Genomic DNA, 26,052 nt, shown 5'->3' with positions numbered 1-26,052 from the left:
TGCGTACTCTATCTATATTCAGAATTTGTTTTTATACCTTGTCTGTGATCTCAGCTCAGCATTTAAGTGAATATGCTTATTATTATATGCTTATTAATTATAATTATTAATATGCTTATTAGCATAAACCTAATTTAAATGTGATTGATAGCTCTTTAACATTTTCAGAACTATTTGCATTATTAAAAAGATGTTTTGTAATGCAGATGATCTTGCAATTATTGGATATTTGTACATTTTAACCTAGTGGAGTGAAAAAGTTTTATGGTGCTGTGTGTGGATAATAGGTCAAATTCTTTGGGCAGAAAGGCTAACTAACATTCTAGGATTCTGCAATTTGAAAAACCAGGGTTTTTAATTTGTTAATTGTTTAATGTAATACCAACTTGATCAAATGTAGTTATTTTCGTAATCAAAGTATTACATACTATATGTGCAAAAGCTGATATTTAACTATTAATCAACAGATGGTTTATGAATAGTCTTTTAATCTTTAAAGTAGTGAATTACTCTAAAATTTAAAAATCATTTTGGTATAAAGAAAATCAAGGATTCTTGAACAGATACTTTCTTGACCTTGGTTTTGATCTTCTATTCTTTTGTCTAATTAGCCCCATGTTTTTCTTACCTTTTTTTTTTCTTTGAGGAAGAAAAATGAATAATAAATCTCTAAGCCCTTTACTTTGTTGTCTCTTCAGGATGTTGATTAAAAGAGAGAAAGAGGTGTATATGATTCTTCTTATGGGATCTCTTAAGATGAGACTCTTTGGCTGATTTTTAGTGACTTAAGAGAGATTGGTTTGTTTTAGGGCCCTGCCCCTGTGCCCCCCCACAGTCCTATACTGATGTGTGTACCTTCCAGCCGGAGTTGAATTTCGTAGTTCCTTGGTAGTGGCTGATGCCTATGATTAGAGAATTAGGAAAGCTGGTAACCTGGATTTCCCCAAATCATCAACCTAGACATCCTCATCCTCCTGGCTGACCCCAGAAATGCTTTCCCTGTCCAGGTTCTCTTATTATTTTCCTAGTCTGTTGCTGTCATGGTTCTCATGGGTTGTAACCCCCTAGGTCATCGTCATCAAAAATTTTTAACATTTTGGCCTAAGATTAGATTCAGCTGGGAGTGACAGGAAACTCCAAGTAACAGTGATGTAAAGAAATTTATTTTGTCATGTATTAGCTCAGAAAAAGTAACTCAGAACTGGGGTTCCAGTGTCAAGGACCTAAGCACTAACATATATGATTCCTGTTTCCGGTTCAGCTCATAGTTTGAGGTGGCTCCTTCAGGCTATCAAGTTGGATTCCAGTCAGTAAAAGAGAAAAGGGGAATGGGATGATATGCCCCCTTCTTTTAAGATCATATCCTCAAGGTTGCATGTATCACTTCACCTTACATTCCATTGGTCCTAACTTGTGGCCACATCTAGCAGTAAGGTAGATTGAAAAGTCTTTATGTTGAGTGACCATGTGCCAGATAAAAATCAGGAATTCTAGTGAATGAGGAAAGACGCTGAATGGGTGTTGGGCAACAACAGCTAGTCATTTCAAGCACTCACTGCTTCTGTAGCTCACTGTGGGGAGGCTAAGATCAGGACCTTTTCACTTGGCAAGCATACCCCGGCCCACAGATCATCCTGCCAGGTTTGAACACTTGGCTTGTTTTCAGAGCTGATCCTGCTTCACTTGTCAGAGACTTCTTCACTGCATATCTATTTTTTACCACTAACTAATGTAACTTGCATGGGTCTCAGTTCGTAATTCAGGTCTCTCTTCATAGATGATCATCTGCTCATAACAAAATTTTTGGAAGGAGATTGAGTTCTTGTATTGTTTCACCCTGAAGGGGGTATGTGTCAGAATTGCTACTTGTGTATCTGAGGCTTCATTTCATGAATTTGAATGGTATCCAAACTTTGACTACACATGTTTATCAGTAAGACGTTTTTGAGTACTCATCAATACTTGTGTGTTTTTTTAAATACTTGTCCTGTGCTGATACATTAATGTCCATTGCATATCACATGCAGTAGGTATTTTAAAAAAGATGAACTATAGTTAACATAAGTGATATTTATACTTTAAAAATTATTAAAATTATCAATTGTAGAAGAACTCTTTTGGAATGCACTATGATTGAATATAGTTATTTTTGTCATTCCCATACAATCTTTATTTTATTTATTTATTATTTTTTTATTGGAGAATTGGGGGATCGGAACAGCGCTGGGGAATTGGGGAAGGGGAACAGACAAGTTGCTGTCCTTTTGTTCTTCAGTCTAGTTGTGGAGGACGTTGCTTCACTGGCCCAAGTTGGTATTATCATTGCGCTCTTCCCAGGTGAGGCAGTTGCTCGCCGGCCATTTGACAGCAGCTCACGAAAGCTCACACCCGCTGCCTGCCAGCCCCATTGCAGCCTATGCCGTTGCCGGCGACTCACGGCAGCCCAGCTCCAGGTTGAGCTGTTGTTCACCATCTTAGCTGTAGAGGGCACAGCGTCACTGACCCTCATGTGGGATCCAAACCGGGGCCCTGCTGCTCAGAGCTGGCGTCCCAAGCCAACACTTAACCAACGAGCCACTCGGCTGGCCCCCTGTGCCCATGTTTTAATGGGATTGTTTGTAGTTTGTGTGTGTGTGTGTGTGTGTGTGTGTGTGTGTGTGTGTTTGTGTTGAGTTATATGAGTTATATATATATGTATATGTATATAAAAATAAATATTTTGGATATTAACCCTTTATCAGATGTATCATTGGCAAATATCTTCCCCCATTCAATAGACTGTCTTCGTTTTGTTGATGGTTTCTTTTGCTGTGCAAAAACTTTTTAGTTTGATGTAGTCCCATTTGTTTTTTTGTTTCCCTTGCCCCGGGAGACAGATCCGAAAAAACATTAGTAAGAGCAATGTCAGAGACTTTATTGCCTATGTTTTCTTCTAGGAGTTTTATGGTTTTGGGTCTTAAGTTGAAGCGCTTCATCCATTATGAGTTTATTTGTGTATATGGTGTAAGAAGGTGGTCCAGTTTCAACTTTTTGCATGTACCTATTTTATCTAGTTTTCCCCACTGAATAGACTTTTTACCCCATTCTTGCCTCCGTTGTCATAGATTAATTGACCATATGAGTGTGGGTTTATTTCTGCGTTCTCTGTTTTTTTTCCATTGGTCTGTGTGTCTGTTTTTATGCCAGTACCATGCTGTTTTGATTACTATACCCTTGTAGTATAGTTTACTATCATGCAGTGTGATACCTCCAATTTTGTCCTTTCTCAAGATTGCTGTGGCTATTCAGTGTCTTTTGTGGTTCCATATAAACTTTAAGATTGATTGTTCTAGTCTTGTGAAAAATGCCATTGGTATTTTGATAAGGATTGCATTGAATCTATAGATTGCTTTGGGTAGTATGGACATTTTATCGATGTTAATTGTTCCTATACATGAACACAGTATATGCATCCATTTATTTGTATCTTCTTCAATTTCTTCAGTGCCTTTTAGCTTTCCAAGTCCAGGTCTTTACCTCTTTGGTTAAATTTATTCCTAGTTTTTTTTTTTGTTTTTTTACACAATTGTAAATGGAATTGTTTTCTTAATTTCTCTTTCTGACAGTTCATTATTGATGTATAAAAATGCATCTGATTTCTGAATATTAATTTTGTATCTTCTTTACTGAATTCATTTATCAGTTCTAATAGTTTTTTTGGTGGAATCTTTAGGGTTCTGTATATATAGTATGTCATCTGCAAGTGTGATAGTTCTGCTTCTTCCTTTGCAATTTGGGTGCCTTTTATTGCCTTTTTTTTTTTTTTTGTCTGATTGCTGTAGCTAGGATTTCCTAGAGGTAGTAGTACCTTTTTAATATATACTGACCATTTTTTCATACTTTTTTCCCTGAAGTGTTTTCCTAAATACCTGACACACTTTGACTTTAAAGCTTCATAAAATTGGGACTCCTGATAAAATGTAAATATTTGTGATTTATTCTGGATACTAACAGCATCCTTTATTTCATCTTGTTAGTTTCTTACCCATATTTTTCTTTTACTTACTTTTTCTTCTTTCTTAAAAATAGTACCTTATATTGTATATCTTTTCAAAGATCACTTTAAATCTGTTTTGGAACAAAGTAGACTAAATCACATGTATGCTGTTTAGATACCTGATTAAGGATATGTTTTATTTTGAGTGTTTCTCTTTTCCTAAAAATATAATTTTGTATTTGAAAACTTAAAGCATACTAAAACAGAAAAAACAATATAGTATATATATACATTTACCTATTATCAAGTCCAACAATTAGTTTTGCTGTATTCATTTGTCAATTTACCAGTTCATCCATCCAATCCTTCTATCTAATTAAGCATCATCATGCATCTCAGAAAACAGTTTCTACGTAATAATACCACAACTATATCTAAAAAATAAACAGTTTTCTAAAATCTAATATCCTGTACATATTCAAAACAAAACAAATTTGTTCCCAAAATATCATTTTCATTTGGTTTGCTCAAGATGTAATCGAGAAACTAGTATTTAGTATATTTTTGAAGCTTCCTACACCCTTTTACTATGATACTTTTTGAAGAGCTGAGATCAAATGTCTCTTAGGAATGTCCCAAGTTTTGGATTTTAATATTGTTTCTTTGTGATATCATTTGGTTTATTTTATTTCTTTTACTTTCTGCTAAATGGAAGCTAGGTTTAAAAGCTTGATTAGACTCAGGTTAAACATTTTGGCAATAATACGTCATGTGTAACTGTGCAGTTAATATTACATTGCAAGTCTTAAAATGTTTGGTTTTGATGTTAAATTGGATTACTTAGTTAAGGTGGCACCAGTCAAAACTGTCCTTAAATAGATGATACAGCAAGTAATCTGTAGGAGTATCATTTTGGCAACACAAACATATTTAGTTCCTCATTAGCCTTTCCTGTTAATGGTTTTATGCATTCATTGATAATACTTGGTGGAATCAGTTGTAGCAAAGTGATCATTTCAAATTTTATCTTTTCTTTTATATTTATTTGTTGGCATTCTTCTGGTAAAGAAATGTTTTTCCTTATTACCTGGTTACTGTGACTACAGTTCCTACTGAACTGGCAGATGAAAGGGAAAGAATTGACATTTGATTACAATTTCTCAAGTAAGGAATTGGTGGAATGATTACATCCAATGCCAGAGATGGCAAATTATTTTTTGGCTCTTTTATATTGCCAACATAGGGTCACGGATTTTTAAAATATAGTAAATTCTCACTTAATGTTGTTTGTAGGTTCTGCGACTTTAAGCAAAACGACGTATAATGAAATCAATTTTACCTTAGGCTAAGTGTGAAAACAAGAGTTCTTAATGTTTTATAATGAAACGATGTTGAACTTTATTCGAGGACCTGCTGTACAGTGTCCTTGTATTAATGTATTTTTCTCAAACATCCAATATATTTTGTCCATCTAATTGAAAGGCCAGGAAACAAATTATTAGAAATATGTGAATTAAAAGTAAAGGGGTGCGTTTTTAGGAAGGTATGTGAGTGTAACACATGAACAGAAATAAGCCATATTAAAGTAACTTTTCTCTCAGGGCTGCTGTTTACTTGATTTCCCTTAGGAAGGGCTCTAGAATTAGAATCTTAACTGAAATGAATCTGATAAGGAGTCCAAAATGCTCTTGAGAGCCCAAGAGACTTAACTGAAGATAACAGAGTATTCACTGACTTCTAAACATGTATTATGGAATGAAATGAGATACATTTTGCTATATATACAGTTGCTTCAAAGTTAATACTGAATAGCATTCACTTTTTCTCATTAAAGTAAGACCCTTACCTAAGTATATTTATCAGGTATGTTTATGTTTATTAATTAAAATTCTCTTCTTGTGTTCCAAGTTCTAATAATTTTCTCGTGTCCTAAAGTTATTGCAGAGTTGACACTTTTTCTATCAAGGTTATATCTTTTAAAATTTTTTTCAGCTTTACTGAGGAACAATAGCAAAAAAATACAATTTGAAAAATGGCAGATGAACAGAAGAGGTTTTTCCAAAGAAGACATACAAGTGACCAACAGTTATATGAAAAGGTGCTCAACATCAGTAATCATCAGGGAAATGGAAATCAAAACTGCAACGAGGTGGTACCATTTCACACCTGTTAGAATAGCTATCACCCAAAAGACAAGAGAGAACAAGTGTTAGGATGTGGAGACATAAAATTATAAGATATTTAAAGTATACTTTGTGGTGATTTGATATACATATACCAGGGGTGCCAAAAAAATGTATACACATGACTTTTGTTATCAGTATATATTGAATATTACAATCTTAGAATAGTTTTTTCCTTTCTTAAAATGTATACTTTTTTTGGCACCCTCTGTATACATTGTGAAAGAATTCCCCCATCTAGTGAATTAATATATCCATCACCTCACATACTTATCTTTTTGTGTGTGAGAACGTTTAAGTTCTATTCTAGCCAACTCAATTACACAACACAGTGGTATCAACAGTAGTCACCATTTTACTTTAGATTTTCAGACCTTATCTATCTTATAGCTGAAGGTTTGTTTGTTCTCTTTTACCAACCTCAACCTATCTATTCCTCCCACCCCCCAGCCCCTAGCCACCATTTTTTTTTCCTTTTAAAGATTTTTTAGGGAATTGGTGGAGGGGAACAGCGTTGGGGTATCGGGGAAGGGGAACAGACAAGTTGCTATCCTTTTGTTCTTCAGTCTAGTTGTGGAGGATGTCGCTTCACTGGTCCATGTTGGCATCATCATTGTGCTCTTCCCAGGTGAGGCAGTCGCTCGCCGGCCATTGGACGGCCGCTAACAGCAGCTCATGAAAGCTTACGCCCGCTGCCGGCGAGCCCCACTGCAGCCTACGCCATCACCAGTGACTCCCGGCAGCCCAGCTCCAGGTTGAGCTGTTGTTCACCATCTTAGCTGTAGAGGGTGCAAGCATCACTGGCCCTCATGTGGGATCCGAACCGGGGTCCTGCTGCCCAGAGCTGGTGTCCCAAACCAACTCCTAACCAACACGTCACTCGGCCGGCCCACAACCATTTTTTTTTTATCCTTTGTTTCTATAAGTTAGACTTTTTTTTTAAAGGTTCCATATATAAATGATACCATGCAGTATTTGTGTTTGTCTGGCTTATCTCACTTAGCATAATGCTCTCCAGATCCTTTCCAGGCATTCCCAAATGGCAGGATTTCCTTCTTTCTTATGGCTAAATATAGTGTAATATTCATGTATATTGGCTTGTCGGAAAAGTCGTGATGTATTTTTTTCTGTTTTTCATTGCAAGAATGAGTCACGACTTTTCCGACAAGCCATGTGTGTGTGTGTGTGTGTGTATATATATATATATACACACACATATATATATATATGTGTGTGTGTGTGTATATATATATATATATATATCTATCTCACATCTTTATCCCTTCATCTGTTGATGGGCACTTGAGTTGTTTCCATGTCTTGGCTATTGTGAATAGTGCTGCAGTGAACATTATAGTGCTGATATCTCTTCAGTAATTCTTCTTTTATGTATTTTGGGTATGTACCTAGCTGTGGGATTGCTAGATATGGCAGTTCCATTTTTAGTATTTTGAGGAATTTCCATACTGTTTTCCATAGTGGCTGCACCAATTTATGCTCCCAACAGCAGTGCACAAAGGCTGTCTTCTCCACATCCTCATTAACACTTGTTATCTCTTTTTGGTGATAGCTGTTGTAACAGGTGTGAGGTGGTACCATCTTATTGGGGTTTTGATTTGCATTTCTCTGATGATTAGTGATGTAGAACACCTTTTCATGTAACTGTTGGTCATTTGTATGTTTTCTTTGGAAAAATGTTTGTTACAGTCACCTGCCCACTTAAAAAAATTTTTTTTTTGCTGTTGAGTTAGTTGTAGGAGTTATTTATACCAGGGATGTCATAAAAATGTATACACATTTTAAGAGATGTTATCTTATAATGTTTTTCATTATTTTGGCACCCTCTGTATATTTTGTATATTAACCCCCTTATCAGATATATGCTTTACCCATTCTGTAAGTTTTTATTTTGTTGATGGTTTCCTTTGCTGTGCAGAAGCTTTGTAGTCCTACTTGTTTATTTTTACTCTTAGTGTCAAATCCAAAAAATTATTGCCAAAGAGTGATGTCCAGTAGCTTATCCCTGTGTTTTCTTCTGGGAGTTTTATTGCTTCATGTTTTATGTTTAAGTTTTTAATTCATTTTGAGTTGATTTTTGTATGTGGTGTAAGATAAGGGGTCCAGTTGGATTCTTTTTTTTTTTTTTAAAGGGGAACAGACAAGTTGCTGTCCTTTTGTTCTTCAGTCTGGTTGTGGAGGATGTTGCTTCACTGGCCCAAGTTGGCACCATCATTGCGCTCTTCCCGGGCGAGGCAGATCAGTCTCTGGCTTCTGGACTGCCGCTCACTGCGACTGCTGGCCGCTCCCGCTGGCTGCTGGTTACACACGGTAGCCCATGGCAACCCACTGCCACAGTGTCTGCAGCCTACGCCGTCGCGGGTGACTCACAGCAGACTAGCTCCAAGTTGAGCTGTTGTTCAGCATCTTAGCTGTGGAGGGCAGAGTCACTTACCCACATATGTAGGATCCGAACCAGGGCCCTCTGGCGTCCCAAGCCAGTTCTTAACCATCGCGCCACTTGGCCGGCCCCAGTTGGATTCTTTTGCGTTTGGCTATGTAGTTTTCTTGGCACCAGTATTGAAGAGTCTGTCCTTTTCCCATTGTATATTCTTGGCTTCTTTGTCGTTAAATTCATACAGTAATACCTTGGTTTGCAAGCATAATTCCTTCCAGAAACAAACTACTCATATTGCAAGATATTGCTCGTTATACCACGTTAAAATATATTAGAAATGTTTGCTCATCTTTCAGAACACTCGCAAACCAAGTTACTCGCAATCCAAGGTTTTACTGTACATGCATGGGTTTATTTCTGGGCTTCTGTTCTGTTCCATTGATCTGTGTCTGTTTCTATGTCAATATCAAACTGTTTTGATTACTATAGCTTTGCAATATAATTTGAAGTTAGAAAGTGTGATGCCTCCACCGTTGCTCTCCTTTCTCAAGATTGCTTTGCTATTTTGGGTCTTTGTGATTCCATATAAATTTTAGGATTGTTTTTTCTATTTCTGTGAAAAATTCCATTGGAATTTGATAGGAATTGCATTGAATATGTAGATTGCTTTAGGTAGTACAGACATTTTAACACTTGTTTCAATCCATGAGCATGGAATGTCTTTCCATTTCTCTCTCTGTGTGTGTGTGTGTGTGTGTGTGTGTGTGTGTGTGTGTGTGTGTTGAACTTCTTTCATTAATGTCTAAACAGTTTTCAATGTACAGATCTTTCACATCCTTGGTAAATTTATTCCTAGATATTTTATTCTTTTTGATGCAATTGTAGATGGGAGGTTATATCTTTAATCTCTAATATATTCTTGATCAAAGTTTCTTTTAGATGGAGACTTGGTCAGTTGTACTTCTAGAGCAGTGGTTCTCAACCTTCCTAATGCTGCGACCCCTTAATACAGCTCCTCATGTTGTGGTGGTCCCCAACCGTAAAATTGTTTTCATTGCTACTCTATAACTGTAATTTTGCTATTGTTATGAATCGTAATGTAAATATATTTTTGTTTTCCGATGGTCTTAGGTGACCCCTGTGAAAAGGTCGTTCGACCCACAAAGGGTTGCACAGGTTGAGAACTGCTGTTCTAGAGAGTCTTTGGTTGCTATGACATACCCTGAAAAATGCTGTTTTTCTGAATGAGTAGCTTTTTGTTTGGTTGCTTCATGTTGGGTGGGATGTTTCCTTTTAATTTGTACTTTCTAACCTATTAGCGTTCTTACTCTGAGTTCTGCAAGGGGTCAGTCAAAACTACTGTGATTGAGTAGAGGTGTTTTAATTATTTTGCTTGCTAAGGGTAACTTCCTGTTTAGAGTCTAATTTTATGTGTAGGTTCTAATCTCTTGAGAAGGAAACTTGGGAACCATTAAATTTTTGTGTATATTGATGCATTTTTCATTCAAGTTGTGCTTAAGACTGGAGACTATGTTTCAGCTGCTGGTCTAGGAATTAGGGATATATCAGAAAGCAAAATGACAAATTCTTCATGGAATTTACATTCTATTTAATGTTATGTATACCATTAAAAGTGTTTTCTTGGGCTACTACAGATTAGCGATGTTAAGTGTTTAAGTCTAACCTACTAAAAAATAAGTAATCCTCTAAGAACTTTTTGTTGAGCCTCATTTATCTCAGGTTTTCTGTTATATTTGAGTAAAAGTAAACAAAATGTTATAAAACAAAATGCCTAGTTGAGATCTGATTCTTTAAAATGTGCAGCTCAATAAATTATGGTAAGATCCATGTTATAAGAGAGTTGAGTCATAATTTTTTCAACTGATTTCTTTTTATGGTAGCATTCTCATTAAATAACATCCCAGGTATCAGCAACTTATAGCATGGTTCTACAATTGTGAAGTATAATTATTTGCTTTGGCATAAAAATGGTTGGTAATCTTTGTTCATTTAACAAATATTTATTGCATAGAGTCGTATGCCAGACTCTTTCCAGTGCTGGAGGAAACAGTGGTGTTTGAGCCAAAGTACCTGTCCTCATGGAGCTTACATGGAGCTTATGGTTTGTTTGAGTTGTGCTGCTCAGGGCAGGCCTCTCTGTGTAGGTGACAGTAAGAGTAGCAGCATCCTCACTTTTTTTTTTTTTTTCAGCTGAGCCATACTGCCACCTGTTGGCAGCTCAGCTCAGGCCGGGACTCGAACTGCTGTTGCTCAGAGCTCAAACCCTTGAGCGAGCTCTTAACCAACTGAGCCACTCGGCCGGCCCAGCAGCATCCTTAGAGATACATAATGGCCAGGCTTTTGAAGATCCTGAGTTAGTGAAGTACATTCCAAATAAAGAAATAGCAAGTGAAAAGTATGCTTTAATTTATTTGGTGATCAGTCAGTCCTTTTTGTCATATTAAAATAATCCACTGTTAATAAATAAGTAGTTGTGGTATCCCCTTGGGTTGTATTTACACGATTACATTCATACTTAGTTTTTCAATTGGTGGACTGTGTAAATTAACTGTGAGACAGTGATTTCCCCATGTGCTGTCCCACAAAAAAAGAAAAACCTAAGAAATAAAAATAAAATTTAAAGAAGGAAATTCTTAAGCAACTACGTACTTGCTCATACTTAAAAACACACAAACTTGTATTAACAGTGTTGACTGTAGGTTTTCCAGAATTGGCCCAGTTTTTGGACAAGTGTCTTTTCTCTGTGCTTGCTTTTAAAAACATGGGGTGGAGCTAATTCAACTGAAAATTTGGTGTGTACGTTTCAGTATTTTCATTAATTTCACAATTTTTATGGCCTGGTAGTTAAAAAAAACCCGAAAAACTTTTGGTACATTTTTAGCCCTCACATTTTATATTTAAATACATATTTAGATATTTATGATATTAGATATTTATGTATTTATGAAATAAGATTTCTGTTTTCCATAGGCATGGTTTGTAGTTAATGTGATGGAGTATCCAATTCTACTTTTTGTTTTATCTGTACTTGGTGGAATTGGAAAGAAGAAAGTGTATACTCATCCTTATAATTGAATTTCATTCAGTGTTACCACACATCATCTTTTATATTTATTCATTAGTATATTTGTATTGCCGTCTTTGTTTATAACAAAACTCGTGGAAAGAATTTTCTGTGCTCTCTATTCTGGAAATATCTCCTGCAAATTCAGATTTCACCCTCACCAGTCATGATCAAGCTAGCAGATCTAAAGACCATTTCTCTTTTATTTGGAAAAGTCATGACGCATTTTTGCAACAAAAACCAGAAAAATACGTCATGACTCTTCCTACAGCCCAATACCTACCATGGACATTTAACTCAGTTGGCCTCTGCCTTTTGAAGTGATCTATTCACTTGACCTTTGGTTTACAGTTCTCCTGGTTATTCTCACCTTGCTGTCTTCTTTCTCTCAGTTTCTTTTGATGTTCCTCTTCATCTTCCTGACCGCTGAACACTTGAGTATCTCAGGATTCAGATTTTAGGCATCATTTTAGAAATCTCTGTTTATGCTCACTTTTATGGTAATATTATCCAGTTTTGTAACTTAAGAAACCATAGGTGAACACCCAAATATATCTCTTCCTAACCTAAACTTCTTTGTCTAAACTCTAGACTTCTGTGTTTACTTCTTTGGATGTCTATTTGGCATTTTCACCTTAATGCCTAAAACTGAACTCTTGATACCTACTTCCCCACACCACAAGTCCTCAGTACCATTTCTTTCTACAGTCTTCCCCATCTCTATTAATGGGAACCCTTCTTTTGAGCTGCTTAGCAAAAAATTTTGCGATCATTCTTTACTTACTCTTGTCTTTCACATTCCATATTCAATTGGCCAGAAAATCCTGTTGGCTTTATTTTCAGAATATATCCAGAATCTGGCTACTTGCACTTGTCACTTTCTTCACTGCCACTGTGGTCTTAGTCATAACCATCTCTCACCTGGATCATTGCATTAGCCTGTTTCTGCCTTGGGGATTTCTTACAGAGTATTCTCAAAAGAGCACCAAGAGTGATCTTTAAAATGTTAGGTCATGTCACTCTTGTGTCACATGCTCTGGGAACGTTACATTTTGCACAGAGGAAAAAAGCTAAAGTCTTTATGGCCTACAAGATCCTTCTCAATTTACCCTGTGCTGTTCTCTCCTCCTCTTTCCCTAAGCTAGCCATACAGACCTGCCCCCCCATTCTATTCCTCTCAACTTCCTAGGCGTGCTCCTGCCTCAGGGTCTAGATACTTGATATGTTTTCTATCTTAAAAGCTGTACCCTTTAGTTGTTCAGGCTTTTGCTAAAATGTTGTCTCAGCAGTGTCATCCCCAGTCTCTGAGCCTATACGGTGCCTGTTTGGGGATTAGGAAAAGGCACTCTCTTTCTCCTGTGCACAGCTTAAAGAGCAGACAGGGACCTGGATTTCAGTCTCCACTTTTCTATGGGGCTAGAAATTCTTTTGTAATAACCAGTACAATATATCCCTGGCTTTCCCTGACCAAACTATCCTTTGTTCCCCTATCGGTAGGCCCTATTATTCTTTCCCTTCATTCATATGACTTCTCTAACAGGCTATAAACTGAAGCTTCACACGAAGTTTTTTAAAAAAGTATTTCATGAAAAGCATTAAATCAGTGAGAATAGTAAATGAACTTCCATGTACCTGTTACTTAGCTTAAACAGTAAATAGTTGGTCTTTTTTCATTTATACCCTACTCACTTTTTCATGAAATACATTTAAAAAAAACTTCTGAGATTATTTTGAAGCACAGCTCACAAATCATATATAGCATGTCCTCGAATATTGTCGTTTTGTTACAGCGGTGATGAGGTACCATAGGAACCTTCCTCGTTTATATCAATTAGGCTGTGGTAAAATTGGTTTTGTTACACGTTTCGCTTAAAATTGCAGAACCTATCATTGACGTTAAGTGAGGACTTGACTGTAATTTCATCTGTAAATATGTTAGCGTGTATCTCTAATTATAAGAATTCTTTAAAAATAAAACCAGTAATATTATCCTTCCTAAAACAATATTTTCAAATATAGTCAGCTTTTAGTTTTACCCAGTTTTCTTTAACATTTTTTATAGTTTGAATCAGAATTTAAATGGGTCAGTATATTTAATTGGTTGATATGTAAGTTTATTTCAGTCTATATTAGTTTTCCCTACCTTCTTATTTGTTGAAGAAACTAGGTCATTTTGTTGTAAGAATTTCATTTGCATCTAGAATAATCTAGGCCAGCATGTGACACGTAGCAGGTGCTCGATAAAGGTAAATGATTTATAGTATTTTAGGGTAGAACTAACATGTTAAATTTTTAGGGAATGATTGCCATCTCACTTTTATACTAGCTTGATAGAATAATCTTGGCAATAAGAGCAATTATTTAGACAGTTGAGAAGGGTCAGATGAAGTGCAATTAGAGCTATAGGGAGTTATTTGAAAAGATCTGCCAGGATATACTAATAATGGTTACCATTTATTTAAGATATTATTGTTTGCATGTCAAGCACTGTGTTAGAAGCTGCATTAGTTTATTCAATTCGTCCAGCAACCTTTTAGAAAAGGATGGTAATACCTGCATTTTCTCAATGAAGTAATTGAGGTTTAGTGGGGGAAGTGGGTGTTAGGCATTAACGTCTTTTTTTTATTATTATTATTTTAAATTGGGGAATTGGGGGATGGGAACAGCGCTAGGGAATTGGGGGAAGGGGAACAGCCAAGTTGCTGTCCTTTAGTTCTTCAGTCTAGTTGTGGAGGACGTTGCTTCACTGGCCCAAGTTGGCACCATCATTATGCTCTTCCTGGGAGAGGCAGATCAGTTGCCGGCTTCTGGATGGCCGCTCACGCTGGCTACTGGCTACACATGGTAGCCCATAGCAACCTACTGCAGCAGGGGCTGCAGCCTACGCCGTGGCCAGCGACTCACGGCAGCCCAGCTCCAGGTTGAGCTGTTGTTCAGCATCTTAGCTGTAGAGGACAGTGTCACTGGCCCTCATATGTGGGATCTGAACCGGGGCCTTCTGGTGTCCCAAGCCAGCTCTTAACCAATGCGCCACTCGGCCGGCCCTAATGTCTTTCTTAACAAACCGTATGGAACTAGAGACGGATAAAACCATGTGCATGTGTAATTTTCATAAAAAACAAAAACTTTTAAAAAGTGGCACCAATAATACTACTTCCCTCTTAAAAACCTTTGTGTAGTATATTACTTTCTAGCTGCTTTTTCTAGGCATTCACACATGTATTACACATTTTGGAAGGAAATTTTTTAAACAAAATATTTTTAAGGTGAGATGGATTAAAAATGCAAATAAGAAAGGGAAAAATCTCTGGAATAATAGCATTTTGTTGTATTTTGATGTATTTGTGTGTGTGTGTGTGTGTGTGTGTGTGTGTGTGTAGGGTGGGGAGAGAGACATAGGACTTGGGAAACAGTTACACTGTTATCACATGAAGTTCTTTCCCGCATATTATAAATGTCCTTTAGTTAGCATATTGAAGACACTGAAGATCTGCAGTGAAGAAACTTTTAATTCTATTTAACCCAGTGTCTTTCTTTTAGACTTGTTTGGTAGAAAAACTCCTCTCCATGAAATACTGACCAGTTTCCCCCAAAGTATGAAGTTGAGTTTGTCAAAAGTTGAAATACTTGTGCACATTTAAATACAAGACTTTAGAATGTGTTAAAGTAAATATGAATTACAGTAGAAATGTTGGATAATTTAATAGTGTTGGAATAACTGAAAACAGTATTCTGAAGAAAATTAACTTTGGTTGACATAAAATAATACTAAAATGAGATAAACGGGGAAAATACTTGGCATTAAATAGGTAACAGATATTATATGAAGAATTCATATAAATTATTGAGAGAAAATCACACAAAGACCTGAGTAGGAGAGTAGTAGGCAAAACTAAAGAAAGACAAAAGACAGTACAGTATATACATATCTGAAGTGTTCAAGCTTTTCTAGAAACCTTGTTTCTTTTAAAAACCTGAAACTCAGTGCTAGTGAGTTCTTATTGAGGATTAATATGAAGCTCTTTGCACTGTAAATTGTATGTAATCTTTATGAAAAGTTATATGATGAGAAATATAAAATAATAAAATATATATTTTAAATATATGTATATACAGAGGGTGCCAAAAATATATACACATTTTGAGAAAGAAAAAACTCTATTAATTGTAATACTCAATATATACCAATAACAAAAGATGAATACAAGTCATGCTGATTTTGGCGAAATGCTTGAGCAGAGATAACATCTCTTAAAATGTGTGTACATTTTTTGGCACCACCTCTTTGACTCAGTAAACTTGTTTAAAGTTTATTGTAAAGAAGGAATTGAAGAGGAAAAATATGTGTGTATAGTAGCATCATTTGTATTTTTCAAATTAGGAAGCATGCTAATATCTAAAATGATAAATCACCCACAAAATAGTTAACTGTATGTAACATATATCTTAATGGTGTATATCATGCCACAGCCTCTTTTGGGAATAAACGTATGAACGATCTATAAAGGAAAAGAACTCTAACTGAAGGGAGGCCAATTAGAGGCTGGGTGGTCTCCTGCAGTGTTATGGGAGAACGCTATGGAGCTCTTTTAAGAGGATGTATCCATGTATTTTCTTATTCTATTTCAAAACACAAGCCCTATAAAATAGATATCTTTTATTGTGACTCTGCTATGATACCACATTCTTTAGTTTTTTTCTAAAATCTGACACTTAATGCCAACTTTTATAGTAGAGGAAATAACTGTCTTACAAGTAGAGTTGAGTTTGGCCTTTGTACTGACGGCATGAATTAAGGGATGTCAAATGTGAAGGATCCCTTACTGTACTCGTGGTTCTCCCTTTTGTATGGTATTAAAGTGATTTAAACGAAGCCCAGTTATTGAGGAATTTAATAAATTTAACTCCAAATGGTTTGGTTTTATTTTCTTTTTATCGCATTTACCCCTCTTCCCAAAAAGATAGATTGGAATTAAATAGTCTGAAATAAAGTAGTATTAGTGTTTAGGAGGACTTCACATAGACTAGACTGACATCAGAGCTTAGCACATTTATTTAAATAGGGCCATATGGGGATGGAAGGAATTTTAATATGATTTAAATTCAGCCTCAGAGGGATTTCTGAGTATGACTAGATATTATGCCAAAACTTCCAAAAGAGAGTGACACCTAATTTTGGAATGTAGGAGGGAGTAAAAAGCATCTTGTTTTTTCTGCATGGCATAGCTTAGTTGTACGCTTGTCTCCTAAACAATTCAAGACATTGCTTTTTTTTTTGGGGGGGGGCAACCCAAAGTTCCCATTTTAGTGGATATATTGAATAGGTCCAGCCACTTTTTAAAAAGTTGGGTATCAAATACTGAATCTTAGTTTGCCTTATGGCCCAGGGTGGGGGAGATGTGAGAGGTACTTGAAAATAGGTAGTGTTCTGAAAAGAACCCTGATTCTCCTTTACTTCTATTCATTTTCTTAGCAAAAGCAGTTGGATTAAACTCTTTAAAGCACAAATACCTAATTGGGAGGGTTTTGCCTTAGATTATTCATTCTTTACTGTGAATTAGTTTAATCAGATGAATGGATTAGAATAAGAAATCTCAGATTTTTTTTTTTAATGGTTGATTTGTTCTGGGAGGAGTTGAGGAAAATAAGTAAGGGAGAAAGAATACATAATTTTTGATGATGAGGTACATGAGCAGGGAGACTCAGAAACAAAACAGTTAACTGTTAGTATGATGCTTTCTAAATGCCAGATACTGTTCAGAGCCCTTTACACGTATTAATTTGATTATAATATCAACCCTCTGACCAGACTAGTATCTCCATTTTGTAGAAGAATTTGAGTGAGGTTAAGTAGTTGCTTTAGTTATTGGAGGACATTGGTCAGCATGAGTGCCCTGAAAATGTTGGCGGCAGTATAGAGCTTCGTTTAAAAGATGGACTTTTTTGAGATGAAGGTACTAGATTGCAAGAAGTAGGAGTACACAAAAGGCTGTATTCTTAGAAACTCACCTCTGAGAAACATCTCAAATGCAGTCTTAAGTATTCTAATTGTAGGTTGTTGATTTATGAAGTTTTTGCCTGATGAGGGGGCCTCAAGGCATCCCTTACTTTCCATGGTACTTTCCAGTCACACAAACATGCTCAGATGTCTGATCATTTCCCCCCTTCCTCTCGTTTCTCTACTTCCCTCTTTGCTCCATTCTCTCTCTCCTATCCCCTCATCTCCCTATATGAGAAGGTGACTGCCTACTTTACCTTCTTTTCCTCTCCCCATTTCTGTCACATATAGAAAAACCATCTTTTATTTCTTTAACTTTCTTCAGCTTATTTTCCCCTTTTCTGTCTTTTACGGTTAAAATTCTTAAAAATAAAACGACAGTTGCCATTCTTCACTTTTTAACCTCTTGTCATCTGACTCTGCTTCTGTGTCAAATTAATGGATTTTTCTCCTTCCTTTTTCTTCTCTGTAGCAGTTAACCTTCCTGATCCCTACTTCCTTGAAATTGTCCTTAGCCTTCTTTTGTGATGTTGTATTACTTTGATGCTTCTTTTGCCAATTCTTTTTCTTCATGCCATCAATGTATACAAAACGTGAAGTCTTTACCCTCCATTTGTTCTTTCCAGTTTCTCTCTTTAGATAATGGAAACATTAACTCATCAACGTTTAAATTTTCCTGGCTCCTTCTTTCCCCTAATTCTTTCATTCAGCAAATATTTCCAGAGTGTCTACTATGTACCAGGTGGTTATTCTAAGTTTTGGAGTTTCAGCAACGAATAAGAGATAAAGTTCCTGACTTGTAGAGCTTACATTCTAGTGGAGAAGAAGACGGTTAATAAACCAATATTCAATTGGGTGAAGGATAAAGTACACCAAGGATTTAGTAGGCAGTGATGAGAATATGTACTGTTTTGGATGAGATCATTAGGAAAGAAATCTCTGAGAAGGTGATGTTTGCATGAAACTTGAGTGAAGCAAGTGAGTGAGCCATATGTATATCTGGGAGAAAAGAGCTCCAGGCAGAGGAATTATCAAGTACAAAGACCCTGAGATGGCCTTGTGCTTTCCTGTGTTCAGAAAAGGCCTGTGTCGATGGGCTGAGTGAGTCATAGAGTGGTAGGAGATGTGTCAGAGCAGTTGATTGGGGCAAGATCTTAGGACCTGTGGGTCCTGGCTAGGTATTTGGACATAAATCTAAATGTGTTGGTAAGGATTTGGAGGTTCTTAGAAGAATGGTAACATGATATGACTTAACATTTTAGAAGCATCGCAGTGTTGACTGTGGGAGAATAAACTGTGTGTGTGTGTGGGGGGGTTGGGGGTAGTGGCACTAGAGGATCCTGGGACACTAGGAGACTTGATGAGAGATGATGGTGATTTGGAGTAGACTGTTAGCTGTGGAGGTGGTACATGCTCAGATGAGTGATACGTTTTTCAGGTAGAGCTAGCAGGATATGCTGATTGCTTGGATGTGGGATATGAAGAGACAGGAACTTAGGATAGTTCTAGAGTTTTAGGCTTGAACAACTATGTGAATAAAGGGAAGTTCTGTTACAGGGAGTACCTTAGGAGGGGCAGTTTTATTGAAGGGAGTGAGAATAGTTTTTTATTTTCAGTATGTTAAGCTTGAGGTACCTGTTAGACAACGTAGTAGAGATGTCAAATTGCACTCCTCCAGAAGACAACTGTGAGTTGGGGCTGGAAAAAATAACGTTGGGAATATCCAACATAGATGGGACTGGATGGGATCACTTAGGGAGGAGTGAGTGCAGATGAAGAGAAATGGGAGGACTGAACCCTTAAGTCCTCCAACATGCAGACAAGTGTAAGAAGAGGATCTTTCAAACAATACTGAGAAGTGGCTAGTGAGATAGGATGTGATACCCAAGAGCCAAGTGAGAGGGGTTCAAAAAGGGAGAAGGGCCAGCTATGTCAGATGCTGCTAGGAGATGGAATAAGAGAAAACCTAATAATTGATCTTTGAATTTGACTTGCTAAATCTTGTTGATTCTGATTTGCAATATAGCTGTAAAATCATAACATGCCTTTTCACGCCCTACCAACAAACACTATTAATCAGGCTTTAATCGCTTTTCCCCTGGACTGTTTTCCTCTTTTGAATTGTTCCTTTCTCTCCTAATTACAATATGAAATGAATGCATATTGTAGAAAATGTGAAAACAGAGACAGCGTAACAATGATTAAAAATTCCACAATTCCTTATCTAACTTACCATTAGAGATAGTGACTATAGTGCTTTTTTCTCTATCCATTTCTAGCCATTCATATTTGTAACACATATATTGTATGTATATGCCTTTCTATAAAATTGAGATGAAATTTTGTCTTAAATTTTGCTTTTTTAAATGAAAATGGTAAAACAATATAATTTTTAAAATTCTTTGAGAATGCATGTGAATGTGTGGCAACATAAGTATTCCATCATGGTGGAATAGCCTTTTAACCGAACAACTTCCCGCCTTTTCCCCCTCATTATATCTTAAATGAGTCTTGATGAATTTTCCTAAGTAGTATTCTTCTCTGAGCTTTTGGTGTGTAGGATAGTGATGCTCTGTTTTTTGAGAGTAATACATACATATGGCAGGAAATGTGGAAAATAGGAAAAAAGTATATTCTTTTGTAGAATAACTTTAAATTTCATCTATTTCCTGCTAATCTTTTTTCTGTTTGTCTAAACGTACATACACACGCTTTTCACTTGTAACCAGCAAGGATCATAGTGTGTTTTCTAGGCAGCATTTTTTTCGTAATCCATTCTTTTTTCTATTCTTTATAATTTTTTAGTCAAACTGTATTAGCAGTTTTGTGATTCGGTTTTGTTGTCAGATTGCTTTTCAAAAAGTTTGTACCATTTCAAAGTACATTTATAAGGAATTTTGTTCTCCTTAAATTTTAGGATAGACCACTATCTTGTTGAGCTCTTTTAAATGAAGTTCTACTTGGATACAAAGATGAGGACTAGATAAATTCTTGAGGTTCCTTCTAATCTCTAGGATGAAGATAATAACTAACATTTGTGTAGTGCTCTAAGTTTACAAAGTGAGTTCTCATACGTCATCTCACTAGATCCTCACAACAGCCCTGTAGGTAGGACAGGTATTGTTACTCTCATTTTAGGGATAAAGAAACTGGTAAGTTAAGTGAATTGGTCAACTTTTATTTAAGTATTTTAGCAGGGATTTGAATTTAGGTCTTCTGATGTAACTAAACACATTCTTTTTACAAGATTTCATACAACTGCAAGTTTAGATTTGCTATATGTCAGTGAGCTAAGGTACATCTTTTATATAGAGAAATAAACCCAATGACAGTGTATTTCAGTGTTTATATTTTCTTCAGTAGTTCCCAATTCTTTTGCATATCTCCCCACCCCATTAAATGAATGACTCTGTGTCTCTTTTGACTAAGAGAAGGTAATTTAATGATAGCTATATTAAACACCGACCATTTTCTCTAACATTTGGGGTAGGGGGAAGTTACATGGTGTTTTTCATTTCTCTCTCTCTCTGTGTGTGTGTGTGTGTGTGTGTGTGTGTGTGTGTGTGTGTGTTACCACTCGAAAGTATATCTATAATACTTAACTTTCACACATGTATCGTAGTCTAAGTAATAGAATTCCAGTTACAACTAGAAGCTTTGGTTTTAGCATGAACCTGTATCACAAGCTTTTCAAGGATATTGAACTCTTGTACTACTTTAACCAAAATTGGGATCATTGAGTACTCAGGTATAGTTGCTTATTATGTTCACAAAGGTACATTGAGAGTGATACCATGGGGAGGTTAAACCAAGAAAGATTATAGCTGATCTTCACTTTGACTAGTTCCTTCATAAGGTAGAAGTTTGTAAAACTAAATTGGGAACTTCTTAGCTGCCGTATCACATATTAGGAATAGGTTTAGATTTTCAGGACTACATAGTATTGTATTAAACTGTCTCACAGTGTTTTCTGTACTGCCATCAAGTACTTAACATCCCCAGTATTTTTTAGAAGTAATTTTTTTGTTGTTTTTGTTTTTTCTAGTTGTTGGTCTTGACGATATTATGGACGAAGGAGTTGTTAAAGAAAGTGGCAATGATACCATTGATGAAGAAGAACTGATTTTACCTAACAGGAATTTGAGGGACAAAGTAGAAGACAATTCAGTGAGATCACCAAGAAAATCACCTCGTTTAATGGCACAAGGTAATCCTTCCAAAGATTACCTAGAAAATCAAAGGTGTAGGGACAGATGTGATTGTCAACTTGCTTAGCATTTTGATAATAATAAATTTTGAATTATACAAATTTGTTGGTATAATTTTTAAAAATTTTATTGAAATTATACATTCACATAAAGAGTTGACTAGTGTTGTAAGTTTCCAGTACTTGCCACCCCACTATTTCATTTTCCTAGAAGAAACCACTATTAAACTTTCAGCTGGTTTTATTAATTTTCTTTGATATTTACTTTCATGTCTTAGTAATATGTATATTGCTACTTTATGATTTTCTGATATAGGTATTTATTGACTTCCCACCCTGGATGGTAGAGATTTAGTATTATTTTCTCTTGTTCTAAACACACAAAAGGACATTTTCTCATCCTTCTCTATAATTTTGTTAAAGCAGTAGTAATTATTTATGGTATTGTTACTGTGATTTTTGTATGCAGTCAGAGATCTATTTAATAAACTATGGTTACTTCTCTTTTCCTATACAACTTTTTGTCTTTCTGATTTAATCATAGTTTTTGTTGTTCATTTGCTTAGTTTTATACATTTGTGCACAGTTTTCTGCATACATGTCAGTACACCTCGCCTACTCTGCCAGTTGTCTTAATCTTTCCTAAAGATATCTGTGCATGTCAGATATTCTTTTATTTTCACTCCATTGAAGAAATATCCCTTGGAGCCTTACGATCTGCTCTTGTGTGGACTGGTGTATTAGCCCGCTAAGCCTGATGCATAGCTGTTTTCCAGGGCGCTCTGAGGATTTTGCTCTGTGTTGTGGCTCTTATTTCCTCTTTTTTGGTTTAACGCCTTCATTTTGGTGACACACCTCTTCTACTGATTTTATAAGATAAAGGAATATGGAGATAGATATTTTTAAACCTTGTATGTTTGCAAATGTATTCTGTTCTCGTATTGGAATCATGGTCTGTTTGACATAGAATTCAGGATTGGAAATTATTTTCCTTCTTAAATTTGAAAGTGTTCAATTTTTTTCTAACTGCAGTGTCACTGAGAAGTTTATCCCCCGCCCAACCCCTCTCTTTTATGTCAGTTACTTTCTTCTGGAAGTTTGTGGAATCTCTTCTTCAGCTCTTGTCTTTTGATATTTCTGATAATGTACCTTGGTGTGGGTATGGTTTACATATCGAGGTTGGTATGCAGTAGGACATTTTAGTCTGAAAACTATTGTTACTCAGTTCTGGGACAATTTCTTGAATTGTTTCATTGGTAATTCCCTTCTTTATTTTCTCAGCTCTTGATTTTTGGAACTCCTGTTATTCAAGTGTTAGATAGAAGGGACTAACTGTTTCATTTTCTTCATCTTGCCTACTTTCCAACTCTGTCTTTTTCCTGTACTTGCTGAAATTTCCTCATGTTTATCCTCCCACTTTTCTATCAAGTTTTGCATTTCTAATTTCCAAATTTTGTTTTACTTTGGGAACAGTCCTTTTTGTAGCATTCTAGTCTTGTCATGTATGCAATATCTTCTGTTGTCTTGTAAGGTACTTATGGTGTTTAAAAACATTTTTATCTTTAATAGTTTCTTTTTCTTCCATGTTGTAATTTTAACTTTAATCTTTTATGTTAGAGACTTTCTTAAAATGTCTGATCCTTGATTGTTTGCTCATGTTTAGGAGTAGGGAATTAAACTGTATGGAACCTTTTAATATGTGGGTTGGGTTTTGTTAACTATTAAGTGTCACTGTATGGTGATCTGACTGTGCTGTTTTTTGGAGGAATCCCTGATGGTTATTATTCCCCTTAGGCTCATGAGATTGCTAGCATATTATAAGAGCCCTTGAGGGAGGTTGACTAGGATCTCTCAGTTTTCAGTATATATACATTTGCTTAATCTCACAAATTTCAGTGTACTTCATCCACTTTTTATCTGTGACTGATGTTCCGTAGTCTAGAAACCCTGTTTTACACTCTGCAGAGAATTAGCCCTCCGGTCTTGGATTAGGACCTGGGAAGGGGAGTTGCCCAACAGATGGAGAGAGAGAGAGGTAGCTAGGGACCTACTACTTCTTAAATAGCTTTCAGCTCATCCTCATGTTAACCACCTGCCTCCTCCCCACTTTGGAATCATCTGTGGTTACCAATTCCTAAGCCTTTTGAGGTATTAATGGTATTTGTTCTGGCCAGCACTGCCAACTTAGTGTTTGTCTTTTTTTGGATCTTCTACATCAGTTACTTCTTGATATTTGCTGTTTGGCTTCCAAAATTGTCGCTGTTTTCTCCTGTTCTTTCTTTCCTTTTAGATTCATGCCTTTTCCACAGCTTTAGTGGGGTTTTGAGAAGTGGATTAACTTATTTGCATATATTTAATCATCTTTATCTCAATTTATATATATATATATTTTTTTTGGTTATAACAGCTCCACACTCTTTTTTTTTTTTTTTTTTTTAAATTTTTTTGTGGAGGATGTTGCTTCACTGGCCCACGTTGGCACCATCATTGCGCTCTTCTCTGGTGAGGCTATCAGTCGCCGGCTTCTGGACGCCGCTCACTGCGGCTGCTGGCCGCTCACGCTGGCTGATGGCCGCTCACGCTGGCTGCTGGTACACACGGTAGCCCATGGCAACCCATTGCCACAGGGACTGCAGCCTACGCCGTCGCTGGCGACTCATGGCAGCCCAGCTCCAGGTTGAGCTGTTCAGCATCTTAGCTGTGGAGGGCAGTGTCACTGGCCCTCATATGTGGGATCCGAACCGGGGCCCTCTGGTGTCCCAAGCGAGTTCTTAACCTTCGCGCCACTCGGCCGGCTCTCTCAATTTATATTTTTAATCAGTTATTTGATATATACTTGCGACTTTGAGAAATGAATAGAATAAAATGAACATACAGACAAGTAATTTCTGGCCTAAACAGTCAGGCTTCCAGCTAAGGCAGTTAATATTTAGAGGAGCAAAAGTAACTTTATTCTTAAATCAGTTACTATTGCAAAATAATTTTTCTGAATACCTTTGCAGTTGAATATGCTATTCATTTGTCATTTTTAGCAACCACTTAGGTCATGGGTATTAAAAGTTCTTCATTTAGTTTATATCAAGGCAGATGAATAAAATGGAGTTGAGCTGTAAATTATTATAAGCTGTCATCAGATCTTTAAAAATCATCTAAATATTGACAACAAACCATTAAAATTTTAGTTATTCAAAAATGTGATTATAGCTGATTATGTGATAAACAGTTTATAATCCACTAAGTAATTTTTAAAAGTTGTTGAGTACTTATCTAACAACCAAATATTGTGTCAAGTCCTGGGGCACTTTGGAAGGGTCTCTAAGCTTAGGATGGCCATATAATTTCTTGTCCAAACTGGGACACTTGAGAATGAAACAGTGTGTTATCACCTAGAATGTATAGATAAGTAGGGACATATGCTATCTTCTTTAAGAGTCTCACAGTTCAGTACTGTATGACAAATTAGGGAAATGTCTAAATATTTGTGCGTAGTAAGATTTTGCATTGAAAAGGAGACTTTAAAAAAATTGGTGGAGGTCAGTTTTTATACAACTGATTCAGAGGCATTGGATATGCCTAGGTTTGAAAATAGCTTTTTACTTTTTATTTCAGTTTGTGGGTTGTTTTTCTACTTAGTGAATTATTTAGCTCTCTTTCTTTCCAGTTTCTTTTCACTTTGTGTTTCTCTTTCCCCTGGAGCATGTATCAGGATAGGGAAAGGAAGAAAAACTCAAATTCATAGATTCTTTGCTTGCTAGAAGCATTATTACAGTGGGAAGCTTTATTATTTTCATACATTCTTCATTTTCTCAAGATAGGTTTTCTTGGTTTAAACCTTTTTAATTGTAATTTTTCTTTTGGTTGCTCTGTATCTAATACTCTAGTGTATACTTCATTTCTAAGGAGTAGCTTGAGTGCTAAAATGGTGTTTTAATAAAGCACATTTAGAAAGGCACTAGAGTTCTTTTGATCCTGTGCTTTAAAACTCGCAGGTCTTGTTTGTAATAGGTGGTTTAGTTCAGATTTTATTAGCACCGCAGTTTGTTGTTTTATATATTTAAAAATATTTAATATTTAAAACTGTATGACAACCTTGGATGTTGTTATGGATATTAATGTAAACTCATTTAACTTACTCCCAGCTTACTTCTCATAGAAAAGAAACTCAATGAAAACATTTCTGTCTTATAGTAAGGTATAATAGTCTAAAT

General features: G+C 36.1%; 1 protein-coding gene across 6 annotated transcripts in view; it reads left to right on the top strand.

Moving 5' to 3' along the window:
* Positions 1 to 26,052, top strand: part of PHF3 (PHD finger protein 3) — a 78,399-nt gene that overhangs the window by 22,571 nt on the left and 29,776 nt on the right. For 5 of the 6 annotated variants that reach the window (XM_019662411.1, XM_019662409.1, XM_019662406.1 and 2 more), the window contains one exon: positions 21,683 to 21,844. The exons of the other annotated variant lie outside the window; for it this stretch is intronic. In XM_019662411.1, the coding sequence (XP_019517956.1) occupies positions 21,703 to 21,844 (142 nt within the window). In that variant the 5' untranslated portion in view covers positions 21,683 to 21,702. The remainder of the gene's footprint in view (positions 1 to 21,682; positions 21,845 to 26,052) is intronic. 6 annotated transcript variants of the gene reach the window in all.

The sequence above is a fragment of the Hipposideros armiger genome, unplaced genomic scaffold, assembly GCF_001890085.2.
Source record: "Hipposideros armiger isolate ML-2016 unplaced genomic scaffold, ASM189008v1 scaffold_375, whole genome shotgun sequence".
NCBI classification, from domain to species: domain Eukaryota; kingdom Metazoa; phylum Chordata; class Mammalia; order Chiroptera; family Hipposideridae; genus Hipposideros; species Hipposideros armiger.
Note: the sequence above shows the minus strand (reverse complement) of the source record. Positions and strands in the feature narration are given on the sequence as shown.